Consider the following 24,570-nt stretch of genomic DNA (forward strand, 5'->3'; position numbering starts at 1 on the left):
GTTCCGTTCAAGAAACCTTAACGCCATAACAATGGCAGTTAGCTCTGCTTGCGTTGAAGATGCATAGTTCTCAATACGTGCTTTTTCTTCATTTCTGCGTTGGAAGGTATTATCCTTGATTACCGTGTATGCTGCACCAGCCCTGCCATTGATAGGATTAGATGACCCGTCAGTGTAGATTTGATCTAGTTCATCTCCGGCTTCTTTATAAATGTCCTCGAGATACTTGTGCCTCATTTCTTGTGGTATCATGTTGGATTTTTTCATTGCCATTTCATTGATGATGATCTTACATGAGTCATCCTCCCAGGGAGGTAACCTCTCTACAGGCAGGAGCTCACGGGCTTGCTCAAGCAGGTGAAGCTCTTCAAGGTAGCAGACTGTTCTGTGATGCCATTTTTTGCTTCTCCTGTTTCCCCCTGAAATTAGCACAGAGCTCAGTTTTTTCTTGGCAATATCATTGTAATGGGGATCTCTGGCTATCCTAATTGCAAGCTTAGCATTCAGCTCCTGAATTCTGCTTTTAATACTGGGAAGGGACAACTCCTCTCGTAGATTAGACGTTTTGGCAGTTCTTGGGACTCCAAGAATGATTGTCATGGCTTCATTTTGAATGCTTTCAAGCCTTTTCATATCGCTTTGGGAGTAGGTGCACAGTACTGGTGCGGCATAGTCTATGACGGAGCGCACATAGGCTGTGTACATCATTTTGAGCACGGCAATAGAGGCTCCATGTCCATTCCAGGTCATAGCTTTCAGTGCCCTGAGTCGACTTTTGCATGTTCCTATGAGTTGATTGAGCTCCTCTTTCTTTCCCTTGTTAGAGCCGACAGTGACGCCAAGGTACCGATAGTGGTCAACCCATTCAAGTGTTACACCATTAATTTGCAGTTCTTCATTTGCTCTCCGCTTGTGATGGGAGTATGCCTTCGTCTTGTTTGTGGAGAGAGTGAAACCGAGCTCAATACATTTCCTTCCGAGGAGTTCAATGGACTGTTCAATTTTTCCCAAGGTGGGAGCTTGTATTAGGACATCATCTGCATATCCCACTTGTTGTGTTCCTTCCGGAAAATCAATATTTGCAATGGCGTTCATAAGTACATTGAATAGTGTAGGGCTTAAGACTCCGCCTTGGGGGGTCCCGAGTTCCATACTCAGTGTTCTGGAGACTGCTCCATTGAAGCAAACCTTGGCTTTCCTTCCTGTGAGGTAGTCTTCAACCCATTTCATGAGTCTCCCCTTGACACCCATGCATGCAAGCTCGTCCAGGATCGCAATCCCCTGTGCTTTGTCGAAGGCTCCTTTGATGTCAACAAATACAGAGTACCTAGCCGTGTCATTAACCAAGTAATTAACTATACAATTTGCTGTGCTCCGTCCTTTAAGAAATCCATTGACCCCCTCCCCTAACCTGCCTATTTTGTGCAACAGTCGGTTTAGGATGATCCTTTCAAGCATCTTGCAAGTGCATGACACGAGGCTGATAGGTCTGTAATTACCAGGGTCATTAGGCTTCGGTATGGGAATAATTATTGCGTGTTTCCATTGTGTGGGCAACACTCCACTTAGGAATGACTTGTTAAACAGGTGGAGTAGTGGATTCCCAGACACTTCACACAGTGCATTGAGTATGTCGTAGGTGACGCCATCTTCACCAGGTGCTGTACTTTTACCCTTTTTCATAGCGCCCCTTACTTCTTGGGCTGTGATTGGTTCCCCATACTCGTCATCACTAGACAGTGCTCTTGTTATCCTAATTCTTCTGTCATCATGTCGCAGGAGCTGTTCCCTGCTGATTTCTGCAGGGAGGGAGGAGGAGGATGCTGCATCACTCCACTTGTGAATTAGTTCCTCAGCCTTACCCTGGGGGTCTTTGTGAGCCGCAGGCCGGGCTCTGCCCCCCTTAGCTATCTGAATTTTTGCCCGCACTTGTCTTGCAGATGTTTCCCGTCCAATAGAGCTAGTGAACTCAAGCCATTGTCTTTCCCGCTCTTTAATCTTCTCTTCCCTGGCTACTTGACACACTGTTTTAAACAACTCTTGGTTACTTTCAGTGGGATGTCTCCGGTACTCTCTACTCATGTCTCGCACATTTGCGTTAAGCATCTTTATGTAATCATTCTCATACCATTTTATTTTCTTCCTCTGAGGGTTACTTCGCCCAGGCGTACGGCGCGGAACTCTTAGACAGCTCTCAATTTGGTGGTTAAGGTCATCAACAAATGTGTCAATGTCTTCTGGGATTTGGTATTCCGTGAACCAGTCACTCATCCTGTTTATGAAGTGCGGCCTCATATCTGGTCCGAGTGATAACCTTTTTCTTTTATTTGTCTCTTTCCTTCTCTTGCTCATGTCGACGGTGGTAATCAGTGCCCAATGGTCACTACATAAACTGTGCACAATGTGTGTACTGGCATCCGTGTCCTGTGCATTCAGCAGGAGAGCATAATCTAATCTTCCTCCTCTGAGGTGAGTTGGCTGTTCATCACCCAGGACCCTAAGGTTTTCACTAAGGTTTTCACTTCCCCTGACAAAGAGTGACAGTTTCCGTCCATTGACATTGGGCTGATGACAGTTGGCACCAAAGTGTGGGTGTCTGGCATTAAGGTCACCAACCAGCAGGGTAGGTTCTTCAATAACAAATTCAGGCAGTGTGTCAAGGCAGTGTGAACTACTATTCGACTAAATAGTTACACTAAGTACTATCATAACAGGAGGACGTGTTGTATATTAGACACTTGACTACATGGGCATGTTTATAAAAGCTAACATTTCTTAAAGCATTTCATTTAGGCCTACCCCCCTTGCCTATGATGTCCGTCCCATACCCAAGACCCTTCCCCCTGCAAATTTGGGTAAGCATCTGGGCTCTAAATTTGAACAGACAGACAGACAGACATTCTCTTTCTACTATAGTATAGCCTGGGACAACGTCATTATAAAGGGTTTAATATATAGCATTTGGAAGGGAAACGAGGTCAAGGAACTGGGATACGAGGTCAAGGAGCAGGGATACGAGGTCAAGGAGCTGGGATACGAGGTCAAGGAGCTGGGAAACGAGGTCAAGGAACTGGGATACGAGGTCAAGGAACTGGGATACGAGGTCAAGGAGCTGGGATACGAGGTCAAGGAGCTGGGAAACGAGGACAAGGAACTGGGATATGAGGACAAGGAGCTGGGATATGAGGACAAGGAACTGGGATATGAAGTCAAGGAGCTGGGATTTGAGGTCAAGGAGCTGGGATACGAGGTCAAGGAGCTGGGATACGAGATCAAGGAGCTAGGTTACGAGGTCAAGGAGCTGGGATACGAGGTCAAGGAACTGGGATACGAGGTCAAGGAGCTGGGATACGAGATCAAGGAGCCGGGATACGAGGTCAAGGAGCTGGGATATGAGGACAAGGAAATGGGATACGAGGTCAAGGAGCTGGGATATGAGGACAAGGAACTGGGATACGAGGTGAAGGAACTAGGATACGAGGTCAAGAAACTGGGATATGAGGTCAAGAAACTGGGATATGAGGTCAGGAAACTGGGATATGAGGTCAAGAAACTGGGATATGAGGTCAAGAAACTGGGATATGAGGACAGAATAAGACCTGGGATAGGAGGGCGGAGGGATGGAACGATGGTGGACCTCTCTCCTGGGACACGTGAAGGGCCAAACCAACTCGTTCGCCAGTCTCGTACACTGGACCCCCGGCACAAGTGTATTCTTCCCTGGTAGTGTGTGACTATCTCCTCTGGCCAGCCATGGTTTGTGGCCAGCCATGGTTTGTGGCCAGCCATGGTTTGTGGCCAGCCATGGTTTGTGGCCAGCCATGGTTTGTGGCCAGCCATGGTTTGTGGCCAGCTATGGTTTGTGGCCAGCCATGGTTTGTGGCCAGCTATGGTTTGTGGCCAGCCATGGTTTGTGGCCAGCCATGGTTTGTGGCCAGCCATGGTTTGTGGCCAGCCATGGTTTGTGGCCAGCTATGGTTTGTGGCCAGCCATGGTTTGTGGCCAGCCATGGTTTGTGGCCAGCCATGGTTTGTGGCCAGCCATGGTTTGTGGCCAGCCATGGTTTGTGGCCAGCCATGGTTTGTGGCCAGCCATGGTTTGTGGCCAGCCATGGTTTGTGGCCAGCTATGGTTTGTGGCCAGCTATGGTTTGTGGCCAGCCATGGTTTGTGGCCAACCATGGTTTGTGGCCAGCCATGGTTTGTGGCCAGCCATGGTTTGTGGCCAGCCATGGTTTGTGGCCAGACATGATTTGTGGCCAGCCATGGTTTGTGGCCAGCCATGGTTTGTGGCCAGCTATGGTTTGTGGCCAGCCATGGTTTGTGGCCAGCCATGGTTTATGGCCAGCCATGGTTTGTGGCCAGCCATGGTTTGTGGCCAGCCATGGTTTACGGCCAGCCATGGTTTGTGGCCAGCCATGGTTTGTGGCCAGCCATGGTTTGTGGCCAGCCATGGTTTGTGGCCAGCCATGGTTTGTGGCCAGACATGGTTTGTGGCCAGACATGGTTTTTGGCCAGACATGGTTTGTGGCCAGCCATGGTTTGTGGCCAGCCATGGTTTGTGGCCAACCATGGTTTGTGGCCAGCCATGGTTTGTGGCCAGCCATGGTTTGTGGCCAGCCATGGTTTGTGGCCAGCCATGGTTTATGGCCAGCCATGGTTTCTGGCCAGCCATGGTTTCTGGCCAGCCATGGTTTGTGGCCAGCCATGGTTTATGGCCAGCCATGGTTTGTGGCCAGCCATGGTTTCTGGCCAGCCATGGTTTAGTTGTTGTAGCTGGGTGGAAGCTGAGGCCAAAACAATGTCTTAGGAGAACCATAAGACATCGTTCGTCTCACATCCGGAACGTTCATAGAGGATGATCTCGGGAGGTGAAAATATGATACAAAATGGGCCAGATGCAGATGTGAATCAGAAACTTCGTTAATCTTCAGGAATAGTTGGGATGCAAATGCTGATGGGCTCTAGGTAAAGACTGGCCCCTAAGGACCCAACCCTGCCAGCAAACAAGGAAGAAACATGCAGGACAACATTAACAAAGGATATATCATATAGAGATTATAGATTTTGGGATTTAGTGGACCTTCCTTTTAAATTCTATTAAGGTCCTATTAGTTTGCACTCATTAGAGTGAAGACTACACAAATTAAGCTCTCCCAGTACTTGTCCTCAGCCCCAGCTTAGTGTACCACCTCCCCAGTACCTGTCCTCAGCCCCAGCTTAGTGTAACCTCTCTGCCCAGTACCTGTCCTCAGCCCCAGCTTAGTGTAACCTCTCCCCCCAGTACCTGGCCTCAGCCCCAGCTTAGTGTAACCTCTCCCCCCAGTACCTGGCCTCAGCCCCAGCTTAGTGTACCACCTCCCCAGTACCTGTCCTTAGCCCCAGCTTAGTGTACCATCTCCCCAGTACTTGTCCTCAGCCCCAGCTTAGTGTAACATCTCCCCAGTACTTGTCCTCAGCCCCAGCTTAGTGTACCATCTCCCCAGTACCTGTCCTCAGCCCCAGCTTAGTGTACCATCTCCCCAGTACTTGTCCTCAGCCCCAGCTTAGTGTACCATCTCCCCAGTACTTGTCCTCAGCCCCAGCTTAGTGTACCATCTCCCCAGTACCTGTCCTCAGCCCCAGCTTAGTGTACCACCTCCCCAGTACCTGTCCTCAGCCCCAGCTTAGTGTACCACCTCCCCAGTACTTGTCCTCAGCCCCAGCTTAGTGTAACCTCTCCCCCCAGTACCTGTCCTCAGCCCCAGCTTAGTGTACCATCTCCCCAGTACCTGTCCTCAGCCCCAGCTTAGTGTACCACCTCCCCAGTGCCTGTCCTCAGCCCCAGCTTAGTGTACCACCTCCCCAGTACCTGTCCTCAGCCCCAGCTTAGTGTACCACCTTCCCAGTACCTGTCCTCAGCCCCAGCTTAGTGTACCACCTCCCCAGTACCTGTCCTCAGCCCCAGCTTAGTGTACCACCTCCCCAGTACCTGTCCTCAGCCCCAGCTTAGTGTACCACCTCCCCAGTACTTGTCCTCAGCCACAGCTTAGTGTACCACCTTCCCAGTACTTGTCCTCAGCCCCAGCTTAGTGTACCACCTCCCCAGTACTTGTCCTCAGCCCCAGCTTAGTGTACCACCTCCCCAGTACTTGTCCTCAGCCACAGCTTAGTGTACCACCTCCCCAGTACTTAGAGTAAAGCCTACCACCCAACCTTCCTTGTCTCCTCTTCCTCCTCTTCCAGCTTCTCCTTTTCCCCCAATGTCTTCTCTTCTCCTTCTCTTCTATCGCCACCACTCTCCTCCACGCCTAGTCCTCCTCTTCCTCTGCCCTCCCATCACCAACGTCCCTCCCTCTCCTGGTAAACATCTCGCCTCTCCTCTTCCATCACTCTCCTAGACGACCACTCAGACACTCACACCCAGACAGTGTTTACCTCCTGTGTAAACACCTGCCCAGCACGCTGGTTCTGGCACTCAGGCACCGGTTCTGGCACTCCAGCACCGGTTCAGACACTCAGGCACCGGTTCAGGCACTCAGGCACCGGTTCAGGCACTCCAACACCGGTTCAGGCACTCCAGCACCGGTTCTGGCACTCCAGCACCGGTTCTGGCACTCCAACACCGGTTCAGGCACTCCAACACCGGTTCTGGCACTCCAGCACCGGTTCAGGCACTCCAACACCGGTTCTGGCACTCCAACACCGGTTCTGGCACTCCAGCACCGGTTCAGGCACTCCAGCACCGGTTCTGGCACTCCAACACCGGTTCAGGCACTCCAACACCGGTTCAGGCACTCCAACACCGGTTCAGGCACTCCAACACCGGTTCAGGCACTCCAACACCGGTTCTGGCACTCCAGCACCGGTTCAGGCACTCCAGCACCGGTTCTGGCACTCCAACACCGGTTCAGGCACTCCAACACACCGGTTCAGGCACTCCAACACACCGGTTCAGACACTCCAGTACACCGGTTCAGGCACTCCAACACCGGTTCAGGCACTCCAACACCGGTTCAGGCACTCCAACACACCGGTTCAGGCACTCCAACACCGGTTCAGGCACTCCAACACCGGTTCAGGCACTCCAACACCGGTTCAGGCACTCCAACACCGGTTCAGGCACTCCAACACCGGTTCAGGCACTCCAACACCGGTTCAGGCACTCCAACACCGGTTCAGGGACTCCAACACACCGGTTCAGGCACTCCAACACCGGTTCAGGCACTCCAACACCGGTTCAGGCACTCCAACACCGGTTCAGGGACTCCAACACACCGGTTCAGGCACTCCAACACCGGTTCAGGGACTCCAGCACCGGTTCAGGGACTCCAACACACCGGTTCAGGCACTCCAGCACCGGTTCAGGCACTCCAGCACCGGTTCTGGCACTCCAACACCGGTTCAGGCACTCCAACACACCGGTTCAGGCACTCCAACACACCGGTTCAGGCACTCCAACACCGGTTCAGGCACTCCAACACCGGTTCAGACACTCCAGTACACCGGTTCAGGCACTCCAGCACCGGTTCAGGCACTCCAACACACCGGTTCAGGCACTCCAACACCGGTTCAGGCACTCCAACACCGGTTCAGGCACTCCAACACCGGTTCAGGGACTCCAACACACCGGTTCAGGCACTCCAACACCGGTTCAGGCACTCCAACACCGGTTCAGGCACTCCAACACCGGTTCAGGCACTCCAACACCAGTTCAGGCACTCCAACACCGGTTCAGGCACTCCAACACCGGTTCAGGCACTCCAACACCGGTTCAGGCACTCCAACACCGGTTCAGGGACTCCAACACCGGTTCAGGGACTCCAACACACCGGTTCAGGCACTCCAACACCGGTTCAGGCACTCCAGCACCGGTTCAGGCACTCCAACACCGGTTCAGGCACTCCAACACCGGTTCAGGCACTCCAACACCGGTTCAGGCACTCCAACACCGGTTCAGGCACTCCAACACCGGTTCAGGCACTCCAACACCGGTTCAGGCACTCCAACACACCGGTTCAGACACTCCAGTACACCGGTTCAGGCACTCCAGCACACCGGTTCAGACACTCCAGCACACCGGTTCAGGCACTCCAACACACCGGTTCAGACACTCCAGTACACCGGTTCAGGCACTCCAGCATATTGCACAGGATATATTCAGGCAGACATATTGCACAGAACCGGTTGCACACACATGAATACAACACGCTGAACAAAATATATACATTGCACAAAAGCTATATTACATAAGGCACGTCGCACAGTGCACAACACCTGTCGCACAGTGCACAACACCTGTGACACAGGACACAGCACGAGGGAGAACTCACCGTTCGCCTTGCCGGGCACTCTGCCCCCATTGCCCATGCTGCCCAAAACGGTGACCAGTGACATAATCGTGGCGCCGAGGAGCAGATGCGACGCTCAGCAGTTGTGTGGCGCTCAGCAGGTGTGTGTGGGGGGGCTCAAGCACGTGTGTCGTCAGGCAGGTGTGGAGACAGATTGGCGATCCGGTCCAACAGACTGACTGCAACAGCCTGTGAGAGAGGAGAGAGAGGAGATTGTGTTGATAGACTGCTTGTATTAAGACTGGGAGGTCAGTCGTCTAGGGCTAGCCTCGCGCAACTTTGCAGGGGGACTGGTGGTAGGAGGGGGACTGTCACTGACGAGGTTGGGAAGAGCCCCAGTAACACCTTCAGGGTCTCCTCTCATGCCATCCTCAGCGACTCTAATGGTCAGAAATTTCATGTAAATTCAATGCGTAATATTAATACTGTAGATTTTCTTTACAATGAGTACTTTTTAATAAGTTTAATAGTTTTAATTCAATAAGTAATGCTATAGCGAGGGTGACCGATAGAGTGACAGGCAAAAGAGAGGGGGGAGAGGGAGAGGGAGAGAGAGAGAGAGAGAGAGAGAGAGAGAGAGAGAGAGAGAGAGAGAGAGAGAGAGAGAGAGAGAGAGAGAGAGAGAGAGAGAGAGAGAGAGAGAGAGAGAGAGAGAGAGAGAGAGAGAGAGAGAGAGAGAGAGAGAGAGAGAGAGAGAGAGAGAGAGAGAGAGAGAGAGAGAGAGAGAGAGAGAGAGATAGGGAGACAGAGAGGGAGACAGAGAGAGAGAGACAGAGAGAGAGGCAGATAGAGAGACAGAGATAGATAGAGAAAGAGAGACAGAGAGAGAAAAGAGAAAGAGAAAATAGAGATAATGAGAGAAAAAAAGACGTGGAGATGGCAGGTCACATTGTGGCTGAGAAGACACCAGCGATGATCATAACTAGACTGCACACGGCGCATCAGACGGACCTGCACATGGGTGACAAGTCCCTAGAGTTCACAGATGAAACTGACATCTTGGGAATGAAGTTCGACTCTTCAGTGACAATGAAGAGTCACGTGCTTAACCTGGCCCAAAAGGCAGCCAGGAAGCTTACAGCTCTACGGCGCATCTCACACCTTCTTGACAGCTGGGGCTGCACAACCTTATATGAAGCACAAGTTCGCTCTCATCTAGAGTATGTACTCCTCTCCTGGACCCCCCCCCCCCCCATCATTCATCAGACTGTTGGACAAAGTGGAGAGACGGGCAAGAAGGCTTATCTCTAGTCTTGACCAAGTCTGGTGGGAACGGTCTGAACATCAGAGCCTGCAACACCGTCGGGACGTTGGTGGTCTTACTGTTATGTACAAGGCCAACATTCTCAAAGTTCCGCACCTGGCCCAACTCCGTGGACAACCAGTAGTTGCCGCCCGTAGCACTAGACTCTCAACCTTCATCAGTCTCATGCTGGAACTGACTTTCTCAAGAACATCACTCCATCAGCGATCATTCACTCCGAGGCTGACTCGCATCTGGAACTTGTTCGCCCAACAGATCACACGGGAGATCAGGTCACCTGACCACATGAAGGCTCTGGCACACAGTTGGCTACTGCCTCATTCTGCTCCTTATATCATTGTTACTTAGAGGCAAATTGTATTTCTAATTATGCATCCAACAAGCCCTTGAAATAAATGGGTCTCTAGGAGCAGGTTTCAACTGAGCTGAGATAGGGTTACAGCTCTTGCTTGCAGATTCACCAGGTTCCTGTTCCTTATATGACAGTTAATTTGTTTCAGAGAACATTTTCATTAAATAAATGTTTCTAGCAGAATGCTTCAGACAAGCTAAGGCAGGATAACAGCTCTTGCTTGCATTTGCACTTGGTCGACAACCCTAATGAATCCTAGTCTTAGTTTAAACAAATTCACACTAACTGATGCAGGGTAGTGAGGTGATAGTGACTACACTGATGAGGGAGAGTAGTGCTACCAGTGTGTAGCAGTGTCACCAGTGTTGGTGTGTGTGTAGCACAGTATCACCAGTGTTGGTGTGTGTAGCACAGTATCACCAGTGTTGGTGTAAGTAGCACAGTGTCACCAGTGTTGGTGTAAGTAGCACAGTGTCACCAGTGTTGGTGTAAGTAGCACAGTGTCACCAGTGTTGGTGTGTGTGTAGCACAGTGTCACCAGTGTTGGTGTGTGTGTAGCACAGTGTCACCAGTGTTGGTGTGTGTGTAGCACAGTGTCACCAGTGTTGGTGTGTGTAGCACAGTGTCACCAGTGTTGGTGTGTGTGTAGCACAGTGTCACCAGTGTTGGTGTGTGTGTAGCACAGTGTCACCAGTGTTGGTGTGTGTGTAGCACAGTGTCACCAGTGTTGGTGTGTGTGTAGCACAGTGTCACCAGTGTTGGTGTGTGTAGCACAGTGTCACCAGTGTTGGTGTGTGTAGCACAGTATCACCAGTGTTGGTGTGTGTAGCACAGTATCACCAGTGTTGGTGTGTGTAGCACAGTGTCACCAGTGTTGGTGTGTGTGTAGCACAGTATCACCAGTGTTGGTGTGTGTAGCAGTGTCACCAGTGTTGGTGTGTGTAGCAGTGTCACCAGTGTTGGTGTGTGTAGCAGTGTCACCAGTGTTGGTGTGTGTGTAGCACAGTGTCACCAGTGTAGGTGTAAGTAGCACAGTGTCACCAGTGTTGGTGTGTGTGTAGCACAGTGTCACCAGTGTTGGTGTGTGTGTAGCACAGTGTCACCAGTGTTGGTGTGTGTAGCAGAGTGTCACCAGTGTTGGTGTGTGTGTAGCACAGTGTCACCAGTGTTGGTGTGTGTAGCAGTGTCACCAGTGTTGGTGTGTGTGTAGCACAGTATCACCAGTGTTGGTGTGTGTAGCAGTGTCACCAGTGTTGGTGTGTGTGTAGCACAGTATCACCAGTGTTGGTGTGTGTAGCACAGTGTCACCAGTGTAGGTGTAAGTAGCACAGTGTCACCAGTGTTGGTGTGTGTAGCACAGTGTCACCAGTGTTGGTGTGTGTGTAGCACAGTATCACCAGTGTTGGTGTGTGTAGCAGTGTCACCAGTGTTGGTGTGTGTAGCAGTGTCACCAGTGTTGGTGTGTGTAGCAGTGTCACCAGTGTTGGTGTGTGTGTAGCACAGTGTCACCAGTGTTGGTGTGTGTAGCAGTGTCACCAGTGTTGGTGTGTGTAGCAGTGTCACCAGTGTTGGTGTGTGTAGCAGTGTCACCAGTGTTGGTGTGTGTAGCACAGTGTCACCAGTGTTGGTGTGTGTGTAGCACAGTATCACCAGTGTTGGTGTGTGTGTAGCACAGTGTCACCAGTGTTGGTGTAAGTAGCACAGTGTCACCAGTGTTGGTGTGTGTAGCACAGTATCACCAGTGTTGGTGTGTGTGTAGCACAGTGTCACCAGTGTTGGTGTGTGTGTAGCACAGTGTCACCAGTGTAGGTGTGTGTGTAGCACAGTGTCACCAGTGTTGGTGTGTGTAGCACAGTGTCACCAGTGTTGGTGTGTGTGTAGCACAGTGTCACCAGTGTTGGTGTGTGTAGCAGTGTCACCAGTGTTGGTGTGTGTGTAGCACAGTGTCACCAGTGTTGGTGTGTGTAGCAGTGTCACCAGTGTTGGTGTGTGTGTAGCACAGTATCACCAGTGTTGGTGTGTGTAGCACAGTGTCACCAGTGTTGGTGTGTGTGTAGCACAGTATCACCAGTGTTGGTGTGTGTAGCACAGTGTCACCAGTGTAGGTGTAAGTAGCACAGTATCACCAGTGTTGGTGTGTGTGTAGCACAGTATCACCAGTGTTGGTGTAAGTAGCACAGTGTCACCAGTGTTGGTGTAAGTAGCACAGTGTCACCAGTGTTGGTGTAAGTAGCAGAGTGTCACCAGTGTTGGTGTAAGTAGCACAGTATCACCAGTGTTGGTGTAAGTAGCACAGTGTCACCAGTGTTGGTGTAAGTAGCACAGTGTCACCAGTGTAGGTGTAAGTAGCACAGTGTCACCAGTGTTGGTGTAAGTAGCACAGTGTCACCAGTGTTGGTGTAAGTAGCACAGTGTCACCAGTGTTGGTGTAAGTAGCACAGTGTCACCAGTGTTGGTGTAAGTAGCACAGTGTCACCAGTGTTGGTGTAAGTAGCACAGTGTCACCAGTGTTGGTCTAAGTAGCACAGTGTCACCAGTGTTGGTGTAAGTAGCACAGTGTCACCAGTGTTGGTGTAAGTAGCACAGTGTCACCAGTGTTGGTGTAAGTAGCACAGTGTCACCAGTGTTGGTGTAAGTAGCACAGTGTCACCAGTGTTGGTGTAAGTAGCACAGTGTCACCAGTGTTGGTGTAAGTAGCACAGTGTCACCAGTGTTGGTGTAAGTAGCACAGTGTCACCAGTGTTGGTGTAAGTAGCACAGTGTCACCAGTGTTGGTGTAAGTAGCACAGTGTCACCAGTGTAGGTGTAAGTAGCACAGTGTCACCAGTGTTGGTGTAAGTAGCACAGTGTCACCAGTGTTGGTGTAAGTAGCACAGTGTCACCAGTGTTGGTCTAAGTAGCACAGTGTCACCAGTGTTGGTGTAAGTAGCACAGTGCGCATCTGCACTTCTTGGAAGCTCCTTCGCCGTGCATTGTAACGTATCCATTAAATAATTCTGAATATCAATAACAGCATTACAATATTCGACGATATCGTTACTACGAAGCAAGACAGCCATTACACTGGGGAGAGGGGAGGAAATTGTAGTGTATTATCAAAATACATTAGCTAATGTAGTATATCAATACAAGTGCAATTCTGGAGACTGTGTGCTCCGAAATGTATGTTGTATTGGACACACAACTGATATTCTTGGGAGACGTTTTACACGTAATTTGCAAGGAAGAGGAATTAAACACCATCACTCTCGACACCAATATACCATCCTGGGGGCCAGATTCACGAAGCAGTTACGCAAGCACATACGAACCTGTACATCTTTTCTTAATCTTTGGCGGCTTTGTAAACAATTATTAAACAGTTAATGAGCTCCGAAGCACCAGGAGGCTGTTTATAACAATAACAACAGTTGATTGGTAAGTTTTCATGCTTGTAAACTGTTTAATAAATGTAACCAAAGGCGTCAAAGATTGAGGAATGATGTACACGTTCGTAAGTGCTTGCGTAACTACTTCGTGAATCCGGCCACTGAATCGCCGGGACCTCGGAAAGTGAAGCATTATCATCAATTACACCAGTGATCAAAGAAGATTATGAACACTTTTGGCAATAATCATTCCTGAACTGGTCCCATTAGCTAACACTAAACAGCAGTCATCTGACAGCTGCTTAAGTAGTCTCATACCATAAATTTACGGGATATTCATGCCCGTGCAACCTCTTGGGTGGCTTAATCCTCATCACTCATACAACAGATGATCCTCCCATGTTGACGAGGCAGAGAGGCGTGAGGAACCTTTATAACTGGTGAAGGATCATATATTTTACGTGACTAACATGCCCGTGTTTACCCTGTGATCAAGTTAACATTAATCATAGAGCGAAGCATTTGGTTACGTGATCGCTGTCTAACATCTGAGGACAGTGCCCCACATACTCGAGGTTCCAATATAATGTTCCTAATGTCTTTTATCGATAAAACTTACCAAAATACCACGAGAGATATTAGTAATAATCCTTACCCATGGGCCAGTTTCAAGTGTGAAATGTGTAGTGTGTTTAACGTGGAGTTTTAGCGAGTATAATAAATGCTTAAGGAACATGGAAAAAAAAACAACAATTTAAGGGACTTGTACAGATATTTTAGGGTTTGTTGAAATGGATGGGGAGTTTAGGGATGGGGAGGAATAGGGGATCACCTACAGGGTGGGGATCAAGGGTGTGAGGGAGAGAAAGGGTGGGGAGAAGGGGGAGGGGAGAAGCAACCAGGGAGAAGTGTAGGGGAGGAAAAGGAGGGAGAACGAAGGACGAAGAGGGATGGGGATGAAGAGACAAGAAAAGATGGAACGGTGGAGGATAGGGAAATGCAGGTGACAGACGAGGAAGGGGCAAAATAGGGACTAAGATGGACGAGGGGGTTTAGGGGAAGAGGGGAAAGGGTGGAAATAGGGGTCAACAGACCCAGGTGCAGTAGGGGTAACAACTGAGAGGGTGGGAAAGAGTAGGGAAAGTATTATATCTAATATATATCCAAAAACATATATCAATAAGAGGAAATACCTGATTGGGTCCAAGGATAGAGGCTAGAAGCTTTGGGCTAGTCTCACCCAACTTTGCAGAGAAACATGGTCTGGGGTAAGGGATAGTCATAGGCTAATCGGAGTCGTCTTAAATTAGATACTTTAAGAAATATTATCATTTATAAAGGCGGGGGCAGATAGAGACACAGACACACAGTAGATAGATGGATGGATTTAAAGGGTAGAAGGATGAACTGATGACTAGAGGGATAGATGAATGGACAGACAGATTGACATATATGGATAGATGGACAGATGGATTTATAGACATATGGATAGATACATGGACATATGGATGGATAGATGGACAGATGGATTTATAAACATATGGATAGATACATGGACATATGGATGGATAGATGGGCAGACGGATAGATGGATGGAAAGATGGACAGATGGATTTATAGACAGATGGACATATGAATGGATAGATGGACAGATGAATAGATTCATGGATAGACGAACAGATGGATAGATGCATAGATAGGCAGATGAAGAGAAGGATGGATGCATAGATGGATGGATATATGGATAGATAGATTGGTAGATATATAGACAGTCAGCTATATAGATGGATAGGTGAATATATAGATGAATAGATGTATAGATAGTATAGATGGCTATAGATGGATAGATGCATATAGATGATTAGGTAGATGGCTATATATGAATATATAGATGGATATAGGTGAATATTGAGATGGATATAGATTAATATAGAGATGAATATAGATGAATAAATAGATGGCTATAGATGAATAGATAGATATAGATGAACAGATTGATGGACATAGATGAATAAGTAGATGGCCATATATGAATAGATAGATGGCTATAGATGAATAGATAGATGGCTAGAAGAATAGACGAGTAGATGGAATATAGATGGATGGATATGTGGATAGATAGAGGGAAAGACGGATGGAAAGAATGGGTGAATTGACGGACAGATGGGTGGATAGATGGATGGCTTGAAAGATAGATGGGTGGATTGACGTATGTGATATACCGTAAGTGGCATAACCTTGTATACCACATATGACAGACTAATCCTAGAGTATGCAGCTGTAGCCTGGAAACCATACTTTGTCAACCATACGACCGAGCTGAAGAAGACTCCAAGGAATACCACCAGACTAGTACCAGAACTAAGAGGCATGAGGCACGAGGAAACGCTGCGTGAATTGCACCTAACGTCGATGGAAGACAGAAGAGTTCGTGAAAGAACATGATCTCTACATACAAAATTCTCAAGGGGAATTGACTGGCAGGCTAAGGACGTTATTTAGCACGGGTGAAACACGAAGAAGGGAACACAGGTCGAAACTGAGTACCAAAATGAGACATTATAAAGACATTAAATTTATTAACTACTCTGCAATTTATAAACACTCCAGGAGTCGAGGTTCGAGTCCCCTTGAGCCCAGGTAAATCAAATAGACTGAAGCTTTTTCAGTGTCAGAGTAGTTAACAGGTGGAATACATTAGGCAGTGATGTGGTGGAGGCTGACTCCATACACAGTTTTAAATGTAGATATGATAGAGCTCCAAAACCAACCACCACCCGGCAACATAGTAAATCTGGCAGAATAGTAAATCTGGCAGACTGCTACTCCTGGCAGAGCGTGCTTCATGTAGCAGACAACTACTTCTTGCAGACTGCTTCCCCTAGCAAAGTACTATCCTTGGCAGACTGCTTAAACAGAAAAAGTTATACCCCTGGCAAAGTTCTGCCCCCCCCCCCCGCAGAGTGCTTTCCCTGGTAGACCACTACTCCTGCAGACCGCTACTCCTGAAAACCCACTACTCCTGCAGACCGCTACTCCTGGCAGACCACTACTCCTGCAGACCGCTACTCCTGGCAGACCACTACTCCTGCAGACCGTTACTCCTGCAGACCACTACTCCTGCAGACCGTTACTCCTGACAGACTGCTACTCATGGAAGACCGCTACTACTGGCAGACCGCTACTCCTGCAGACCGCTTCACCTGGCAGACCGCTTCTCCTGGCAGACCACTACTCCTGGAAGACCGCTACTCTTGGCAGACCGCTACTCCTGGCAGACAACTACTCCTGGAAGACCGCTACTCCTGGCAGACCACTACTCCTGGAAGACCGCTACTCCTGGAAGACCGCTACTCCTGGCAGACCACTACTCCTGCAGACCGCTACTTCTGGCAGACCACTAATCCTGCAGACTGCTACTCCTGGCAGACCACTACTCCTGCAGACCACTACTCCTGGAAGACCGCTACTCCTGGCAGACCACTACTCTTGGAAGACCGCTACTCCTGGCAAACCACTACTCCTGGAAGACCGCTACTCCTGCCAGACCACTACTCCTGCAGACTGCTACTCCTGGCAGACCACAACTCCTGCAGACCACTACTCCTGCAGACTGCCACTCCTGGAAGACCACTACTCCTGGCAGACCACTACTCCTGGAAGACCGCTACTCCTGGCAGACCACTACTCTTGGAAGACCGCTACTCCTGGCAGACCACTACTCCTGGCAGACCACTACTCCTGGAAGACCGCTACTCCTGGCAGACCACTACTCTTGGAAGACCGCTACTCCTGGCAAACCACTACTCCTGGAAGACCGCTACTCCTGGCAGACCACTACTCCTGCAGACTGCTACTCCTGGCAGACCACAACTCCTGCAGACCACTACTCCTGCAGACTGCCACTCCTGGAAGACCACTACTCCTGGCAGACCACTACTCCTGGAAGACCGCTACTCCTGGCAGACCACTACTCCTGGAAGACCGCTACTCCTGGCAGACCACTACTCTTGGAAGACCGCTACTCCTGGCAAACCACTACTCCTGGAAGACCGCTACTCCTGGCAGACCACTACTCCTGCAGACTGCTACTCCTGGCAGACCACAACTCCTGCAGACCACTACTCCTGCAGACCACTACTCCTGACAGACTGCAACTCCTGGAAGACCGCTACTCCTGGAAGACCGCTACTCCTGGCAGACCGCTACTCCTGCAAACCACTACTCCTGGCAGACCGCTTCTCCTGGCAGACCGCTACTCCTGGCAGACCACTACTCCTGGAAAACCGTTACTCCTTACAGAAAGCTACTCCTGGCAGACCACTACTCCTGGCAGACCGCTATTCCTGGCAGACTGCTACTCCTGGCAGACCACTACTCCTGGCAGACCGCTACTCCTGGCAGACCGCTACTCCTTACAGACCGCTACTCCTTACAGACCGCTACTCCTTACAGACCGCTACTCCTGGCAGACCACTACTCCTGGCAGACCGCTACTCCTTACAGACCGCTACTGCTTACAGACCGCTACTCCTGGCAGACCGCTACTCCTGGCAGACCACTACTCCTGGCAGACCACTACTCCTGGAAGACCGCTACTCCTGGCAGACCGCTACTCCTGGCAGACCGCTACTCCTGGCAGACCACGATTCCTGGCAGACCACGACTCCTGGCAGACCACGACTCCTGGCAGACCACGACTCCTGGCAGACCACGACTCCTGGCAGACCGCTACTCCTGGCAGACCGCTACTCCTGGCAGACCACTACTCCTGGCAGACCACTACTCCTGGAAGACCGCTACTCCTGGCAGACCGCTACTCCTGGCAGACCGCTACTCCTGGCAGACCACGATTCCTGGCAGACCACGACTCCTGGCAGACCACGACTCCTGGCAGACCACGACTCCTGGCAGACCGCTACTCCTGGCAGACCGCTACTCCTGGCAGACCGCTACTCCTGGCAGACCACTACTCCTGCAGACCGCTACTCCTGGCAGACCACTACTCCTGGCAGACCACTACTCCTGCAGACTGCTACTCCTGGCAGACCACTACTCCTGCAGACCGCTACTCCTGGCAGACCACTACTCCTGGCAGACCGCTACTCCTGGCAGACCACTACTCCTGGCAGACCGTTACTCCTGGCAGACCGCTACTCCTGGCAGACCGCTACTCCTAGCAGACCGCGACTCCTGGCAGACTGCGACTCCTGGCAGACTGCTAGTTCTGACAAACCGCTACTCCTGGCAGACCGATACTCCTGGCAGACCACTACTCCTGGCAGACCACTACTCCTTGCTTACCACGTCTCCTGGCAGACCACAACTCCTGGCAGACCACTACTCCTGGCTTACCAAGACTCCTGGCAGACCACGACTCCTAGCAGACCACGACTGGCAGACCACGACTCCTGGCAGATCACGACTGGCAGACCATGACTCGTGGCAGACCACGACTGGCAGACCATGACTCCTGGCAGATCACGACTGGCAGACCATGACTCGTGGCAGACCACGACTGGCAGACCATGACTCCTGGCAGATCACGACTTCTGGCAGACCACAACTGGTAGACGACTGGCAGACCACGACTGGTAGACCACCACTCCTGGCAGACGACGACTCCTGGCAGACCACGGCTGGCAGACGACGACTCCTGGCAGACGACGACTCCTGGCAGACCATGACTCCTGGCAGACCACGACTCCTGTCATACGACGACTGGCAGACGACGACTCCTGGCAGACCATGACTCCTGGCAGACCACGACTCCTGTCATACGACGACTGGCAGACGACGACTCCTGGCAGACGACGACTGGCAGACGACGACTCCTGGCATACGACGACTGGCAGACGACGACTCCAGGCAGACCATGACTCCTGGCAGACCACGACGGCAGACCACGACTGGCAGACCACAACTCATGGCAGACCACTACTGGCAGACTACTACTCATGGCAGACCGCTGCTCCTGGCAGACCGCTACTCCTGGCAGATCGCTACTCCTGGCAAACCACTACTCCTGGAAGACCGCTACTCCTGGCAGACCACTACTCCTGCAGACCGCTACTCCTGGCAGACCACTACTCCTGGCAGACCACTACTCCTGCAGACCGTTACTCCTGCAGACCACTACTCCTGCAGACCGTTACTCCTGGCAGACCACTACTCCTGTCAGACCGCTACTCCTGACAGACTGCTACTCATGGAAGACCGCTACTACTGGCAGACCGCTACTCCTGCAGACCGCTTCACCTGGCAGACCGCTTCTCCTGGCAGACCACTACTCCTGGAAGACCGCTACTCTTGGCAGACCGCTACTCCTGGCAGACAACTACTCCTGGAAGACCGCTACTCCTGGCAGACCACTACTCCTGGAAGACCGCTACTCCTGGAAGACCGCTACTCCTGGCAGACCACTACTCCTGCAGACCGCTACTTCTGGCAGACCACTAATCCTGCAGACTGCTACTCCTGGCAGACCACTACTCCTGCAGACCACTACTCCTGGAAGACCGCTACTCCTGGCAGACCACTACTCTTGGAAGACCGCTACTCCTGGCAAACCACTACTCCTGGAAGACCGCTACTCCTGCCAGACCACTACTCCTGCAGACTGCTACTCCTGGCAGACCACAACTCCTGCAGACCACTACTCCTGCAGACTGCCACTCCTGGAAGACCACTACTCCTGGCAGACCACTACTCCTGGAAGACCGCTACTCCTGGCAGACCACTACTCTTGGAAGACCGCTACTCCTGGCAGACCACTACTCCTGGCAGACCACTACTCCTGGAAGACCGCTACTCCTGGCAGACCACTACTCTTGGAAGACCGCTACTCCTGGCAAACCACTACTCCTGGAAGACCGCTACTCCTGGCAGACCACTACTCCTGCAGACTGCTACTCCTGGCAGACCACAACTCCTGCAGACCACTACTCCTGCAGACTGCCACTCCTGGAAGACCACTACTCCTGGCAGACCACTACTCCTGGAAGACCGCTACTCCTGGCAGACCACTACTCCTGGAAGACCGCTACTCCTGGCAGACCACTACTCTTGGAAGACCGCTACTCCTGGCAAACCACTACTCCTGGAAGACCGCTACTCCTGGCAGACCACTACTCCTGCAGACTGCTACTCCTGGCAGACCACAACTCCTGCAGACCACTACTCCTGCAGACCACTACTCCTGACAGACTGCAACTCCTGGAAGACCGCTACTCCTGGAAGACCGCTACTCCTGGCAGACCGCTACTCCTGCAAACCACTACTCCTGGCAGACCGCTTCTCCTGGCAGACCGCTACTCCTGGCAGACCACTACTCCTGGAAAACCGTTACTCCTTACAGAAAGCTACTCCTGGCAGACCACTACTCCTGGCAGACCGCTATTCCTGGCAGACTGCTACTCCTGGCAGACCACTACTCCTGGCAGACCGCTACTCCTGGCAGACCGCTACTCCTTACAGACCGCTACTCCTTACAGACCGCTACTCCTTACAGACCGCTACTCCTGGCAGACCACTACTCCTGGCAGACCGCTACTCCTTACAGACCGCTACTGCTTACAGACCGCTACTCCTGGCAGACCGCTACTCCTGGCAGACCACTACTCCTGGCAGACCACTACTCCTGGAAGACCGCTACTCCTGGCAGACCGCTACTCCTGGCAGACCGCTACTCCTGGCAGACCACGATTCCTGGCAGACCACGACTCCTGGCAGACCACGACTCCTGGCAGACCACGACTCCTGGCAGACCACGACTCCTGGCAGACCGCTACTCCTGGCAGACCGCTACTCCTGGCAGACCACTACTCCTGGCAGACCACTACTCCTGGAAGACCGCTACTCCTGGCAGACCGCTACTCCTGGCAGACCGCTACTCCTGGCAGACCGCTACTCCTGGCAGACCACGATTCCTGGCAGACCACGACTCCTGGCAGACCACGACTCCTGGCAGACCACGACTCCTGGCAGACCACGACTCCTGGCAGACCGCTACTCCTGGCAGACCGCTGCTCCTGGCAGACCGCTACTCCTGGCAGACCACTACTCCTGCAGACCGCTACTCCTGGCAGACCACTACTCCTGGCAGACCACTACTCCTGCAGACTGCTACTCCTGGCAGACCACTACTCCTGCAGACCGCTACTCCTGGCAGACCACTACTCCTGCAGACCGCTACTCCTGGCAGACCACTACTCCTGGCAGACCGCTACTCCTGGCAGACCACTACTCCTGGCAGACCGTTACTCCTGGCAGACCGCTACTCCTGGCAGACCACTACTCCTGCAGACCGCTACTCCTGGCAGACCACTACTCCTGGCAGACCACTACTCCTGCAGACTGCTACTCCTGGCAGACCACTACTCCTGCAGACCGCTACTCCTGGCAGACCACTACTCCTGGCAGACCGCTACTCCTGGCAGACCACTACTCCTGGCAGACCGTTACTCCTGGCAGACCGCTACTCCTGGCAGACCGCTACTCCTAGCAGACCGCGACTCCTGGCAGACTGCGACTCCTGGCAGACTGCTAGTTCTGACAAACCGCTACTCCTGGCAGACCGATACTCCTGGCAGACCACTACTCCTGGCAGACCACTACTCCTTGCTTACCACGTCTCCTGGCAGACCACAACTCCTGGCAGACCACTACTCCTGGCTTACCAAGACTCCTGGCAGACCACGACTCCTAGCAGACCACGACTGGCAGACCACAACTCCTGGCAGATCACGACTGGCAGACCATGACTCGTGGCAGACCACGACTGGCAGACCATGACTCCTGGCAGATCACGACTGGCAGACCATGACTCGTGGCAGACCACGACTGGCAGACCATGACTCCTGGCAGATCACGACTTCTGGCAGACCACAACTGGTAGACGACTGGCAGACCACGACTGGTAGACCACCACTCCTGGCAGACGACGACTCCTGGCAGACCACGGCTGGCAGACGACGACTCCTGGCAGACGACGACTCCTGGCAGACCATGACTCCTGGCAGACCACGACTCCTGTCATACGACGACTGGCAGACGACGACTCCTGGCAGACCATGACTCCTGGCAGACCACGACTCCTGTCATACGACGACTGGCAGACGACGACTCCTGGCAGACGACGACTGGCAGACGACGACTCCTGGCATACGACGACTGGCAGACGACGACTCCAGGCAGACCATGACTCCTGGCAGACCACGACGGCAGACCACGACTGGCAGACCACAACTCATGGCAGACCACTACTGGCAGACTACTACTCATGGCAGACCGCTGCTCCTGGCAGACCGCTACTCCTGGCAGATCGCTACTCCTGGCAGACCACTACTCATGGCAGACCACTACTCATGGCAGACCACTACTCATGGCAGACCGCTGCTCCTGGCAGACCGCTACTCCTGGCAGACCGCTGCTCCTGCAGACCGCTACTCCTGGCAGACCACTACTCATGGCAGACCGCTGCTCCTGGCAGACCACTACTCCTGGCAGACCGCTGCTCCTGCAGACCACTACTCCTGGCAGACCACTACTCATGGCAGACCGCTACTCCTGGCAGACCACTACTCATGGCAGACCGCTGCTCCTGGCAGACCGCTACTCCTGGCAGACCACTACTCATGGCAGACCGCTGCTCCTGGCAGACCGCTACTCCTGGCAGACCGCTGCTCCTGCAGACCGCTACTCCTGGCAGACCACTACTCATGGCAGACCGGTTCTCCTGGCAGACCACTACTCCTGGCAGACCGCTGCTCCTGCAGACCGTTACTCCCGGCAGACCACTACTCATGGCAGACCGCTGCTCCTGGCAGACCGCTACTCCTGGCAGACCACTACTCATGGCAGACCACTACTCATGGCAGACCGCTGCTCCTGCAGACCGCTACTCCTGCCAGACCACTACTCATGGCAGACCGCTACTCCTGGCAGACCGCTACTCCTGGCAGACCGCTACTCCTGGCAGACCACTACTCATGGCAGACCGCTGCTCCTGGCAGACCGCTACTCCTGGCCGACCGCTACTCCTGGCAGACCAGTACTCATGGCAGACCACTACTCATGGCAGACCGCTGCTCCTGGCAGACCGCTACTCCTGGCAGACCACTACTCATGGCAGACCGCTGCTCCTGGCAGACCGCTGCTTCTGCAGACCGCTACTCATGGCAGACCGCTGCTCCTGGCAGACCGCTGCTCCTGCAGACCGCTACTCCTGGCAGACCACTACTCATGGCAGACCGCTGCTCCTGGCAGACCGCTACTCCTGGCAGACCGCTGCTCCTGGCAGACCGCTACTCCTGGCAGACCGCTACTCCTGGCAGACCACTACTCATGGCAGACCGCTACTCCTGGCAGACCGCTGCTCCTGCAGACCGCTACTCCTGGCAGACCGCTACTCCTGGCAGACCACTACTTATGGCAGACCACTACTTATGGCAGACCACTACTCATGGCAGACCGCTCCCCCCCCCCCCCCCCCCCGCCTGCTGGCAGAGCTGGCAGATAAACATATGCCCGACAATGGACAATTAATTTCTTTATTTACAATTTATCATTGTTTAGTAATTATCTTACATCTGGTCAGTAATGTTTGGACGCGAGTGCGCACGCGCGCGCGACTCATGCAATAATGTTATTGGGTTCAGGAATTTTTAGCCGCGGCTGGAAGAGGCAGTGAAATAGTTAGAAATGAATAGCACGTAGTGAAAAATATTTGGTTTTATCTGTGAGAATGAATTATGTTTATAATAATATGGCGAAATATCTATACAAGCTCCTAATGAGCCTATGTAAGCCTATCCATATTAATACTGTTTTATCTCAGTCTTTTTAATCTTTAATCACTGCTATATCTTTCAATTCGTTTAATATAATGGTAGAGAAGTCGTGTTAGGTTCCTACCTGCAGCGGCTATAGGGTGTATTCCCGAGGGTTTTATATAATAGTAAATCACAGAGTCGGAGCACTGGTCAACACACGTCCACCCGCTAGCTCTGCGTGCAGCTGACTGAAGCCTCCGCCAGGGCGTCCTCTGTTATACTCTAACTCACGACGCCAGAGCCGAAACGGAGTTCGAATTCCGTTCCCTCATAATCCCACCATTTAAACCCGGCGTATGAACCGGTTTTTGTGGCCGAATTAGTATCCGGTAATTCAATTTGATCATTTGTTTCCCAAACGCTGAGAAATGAAGCAAACGGACCGGAAATAGGGCGATATTTTAGATAGCTTTGATATTTGAAGAC

At 52.1% G+C, this 24,570-nt stretch overlaps 1 protein-coding gene across 2 annotated transcripts in view; it reads right to left on the bottom strand.

Moving 5' to 3' along the window:
• The window catches only part of LOC123763692 (ell-associated factor Eaf-like), a 57,044-nt gene extending 32,696 nt beyond the window's left edge, over positions 1-24,348 (bottom strand). For both annotated transcript variants that reach the window (XR_011222697.1, XM_069304288.1), the window contains exons 1-2: positions 24,227-24,348; positions 8,311-8,517 (exon numbers count right to left, since the gene is read on the bottom strand). Coding sequence is in view for 1 of the 2 variants with exons in the window: in XM_069304288.1 (XP_069160389.1) it covers positions 8,311-8,374 (64 nt within the window). In the remaining variant the exon portion in view is untranslated. The remainder of the gene's footprint in view (positions 1-8,310; positions 8,518-24,226) is intronic.
• Positions 24,349-24,570: the final 222 nt, after the last annotated feature.

Source organism: Procambarus clarkii, chromosome 52 (assembly GCF_040958095.1).
Source record: "Procambarus clarkii isolate CNS0578487 chromosome 52, FALCON_Pclarkii_2.0, whole genome shotgun sequence".
Classification (NCBI taxonomy): Eukaryota; Metazoa; Arthropoda; class Malacostraca; order Decapoda; family Cambaridae; genus Procambarus; species Procambarus clarkii.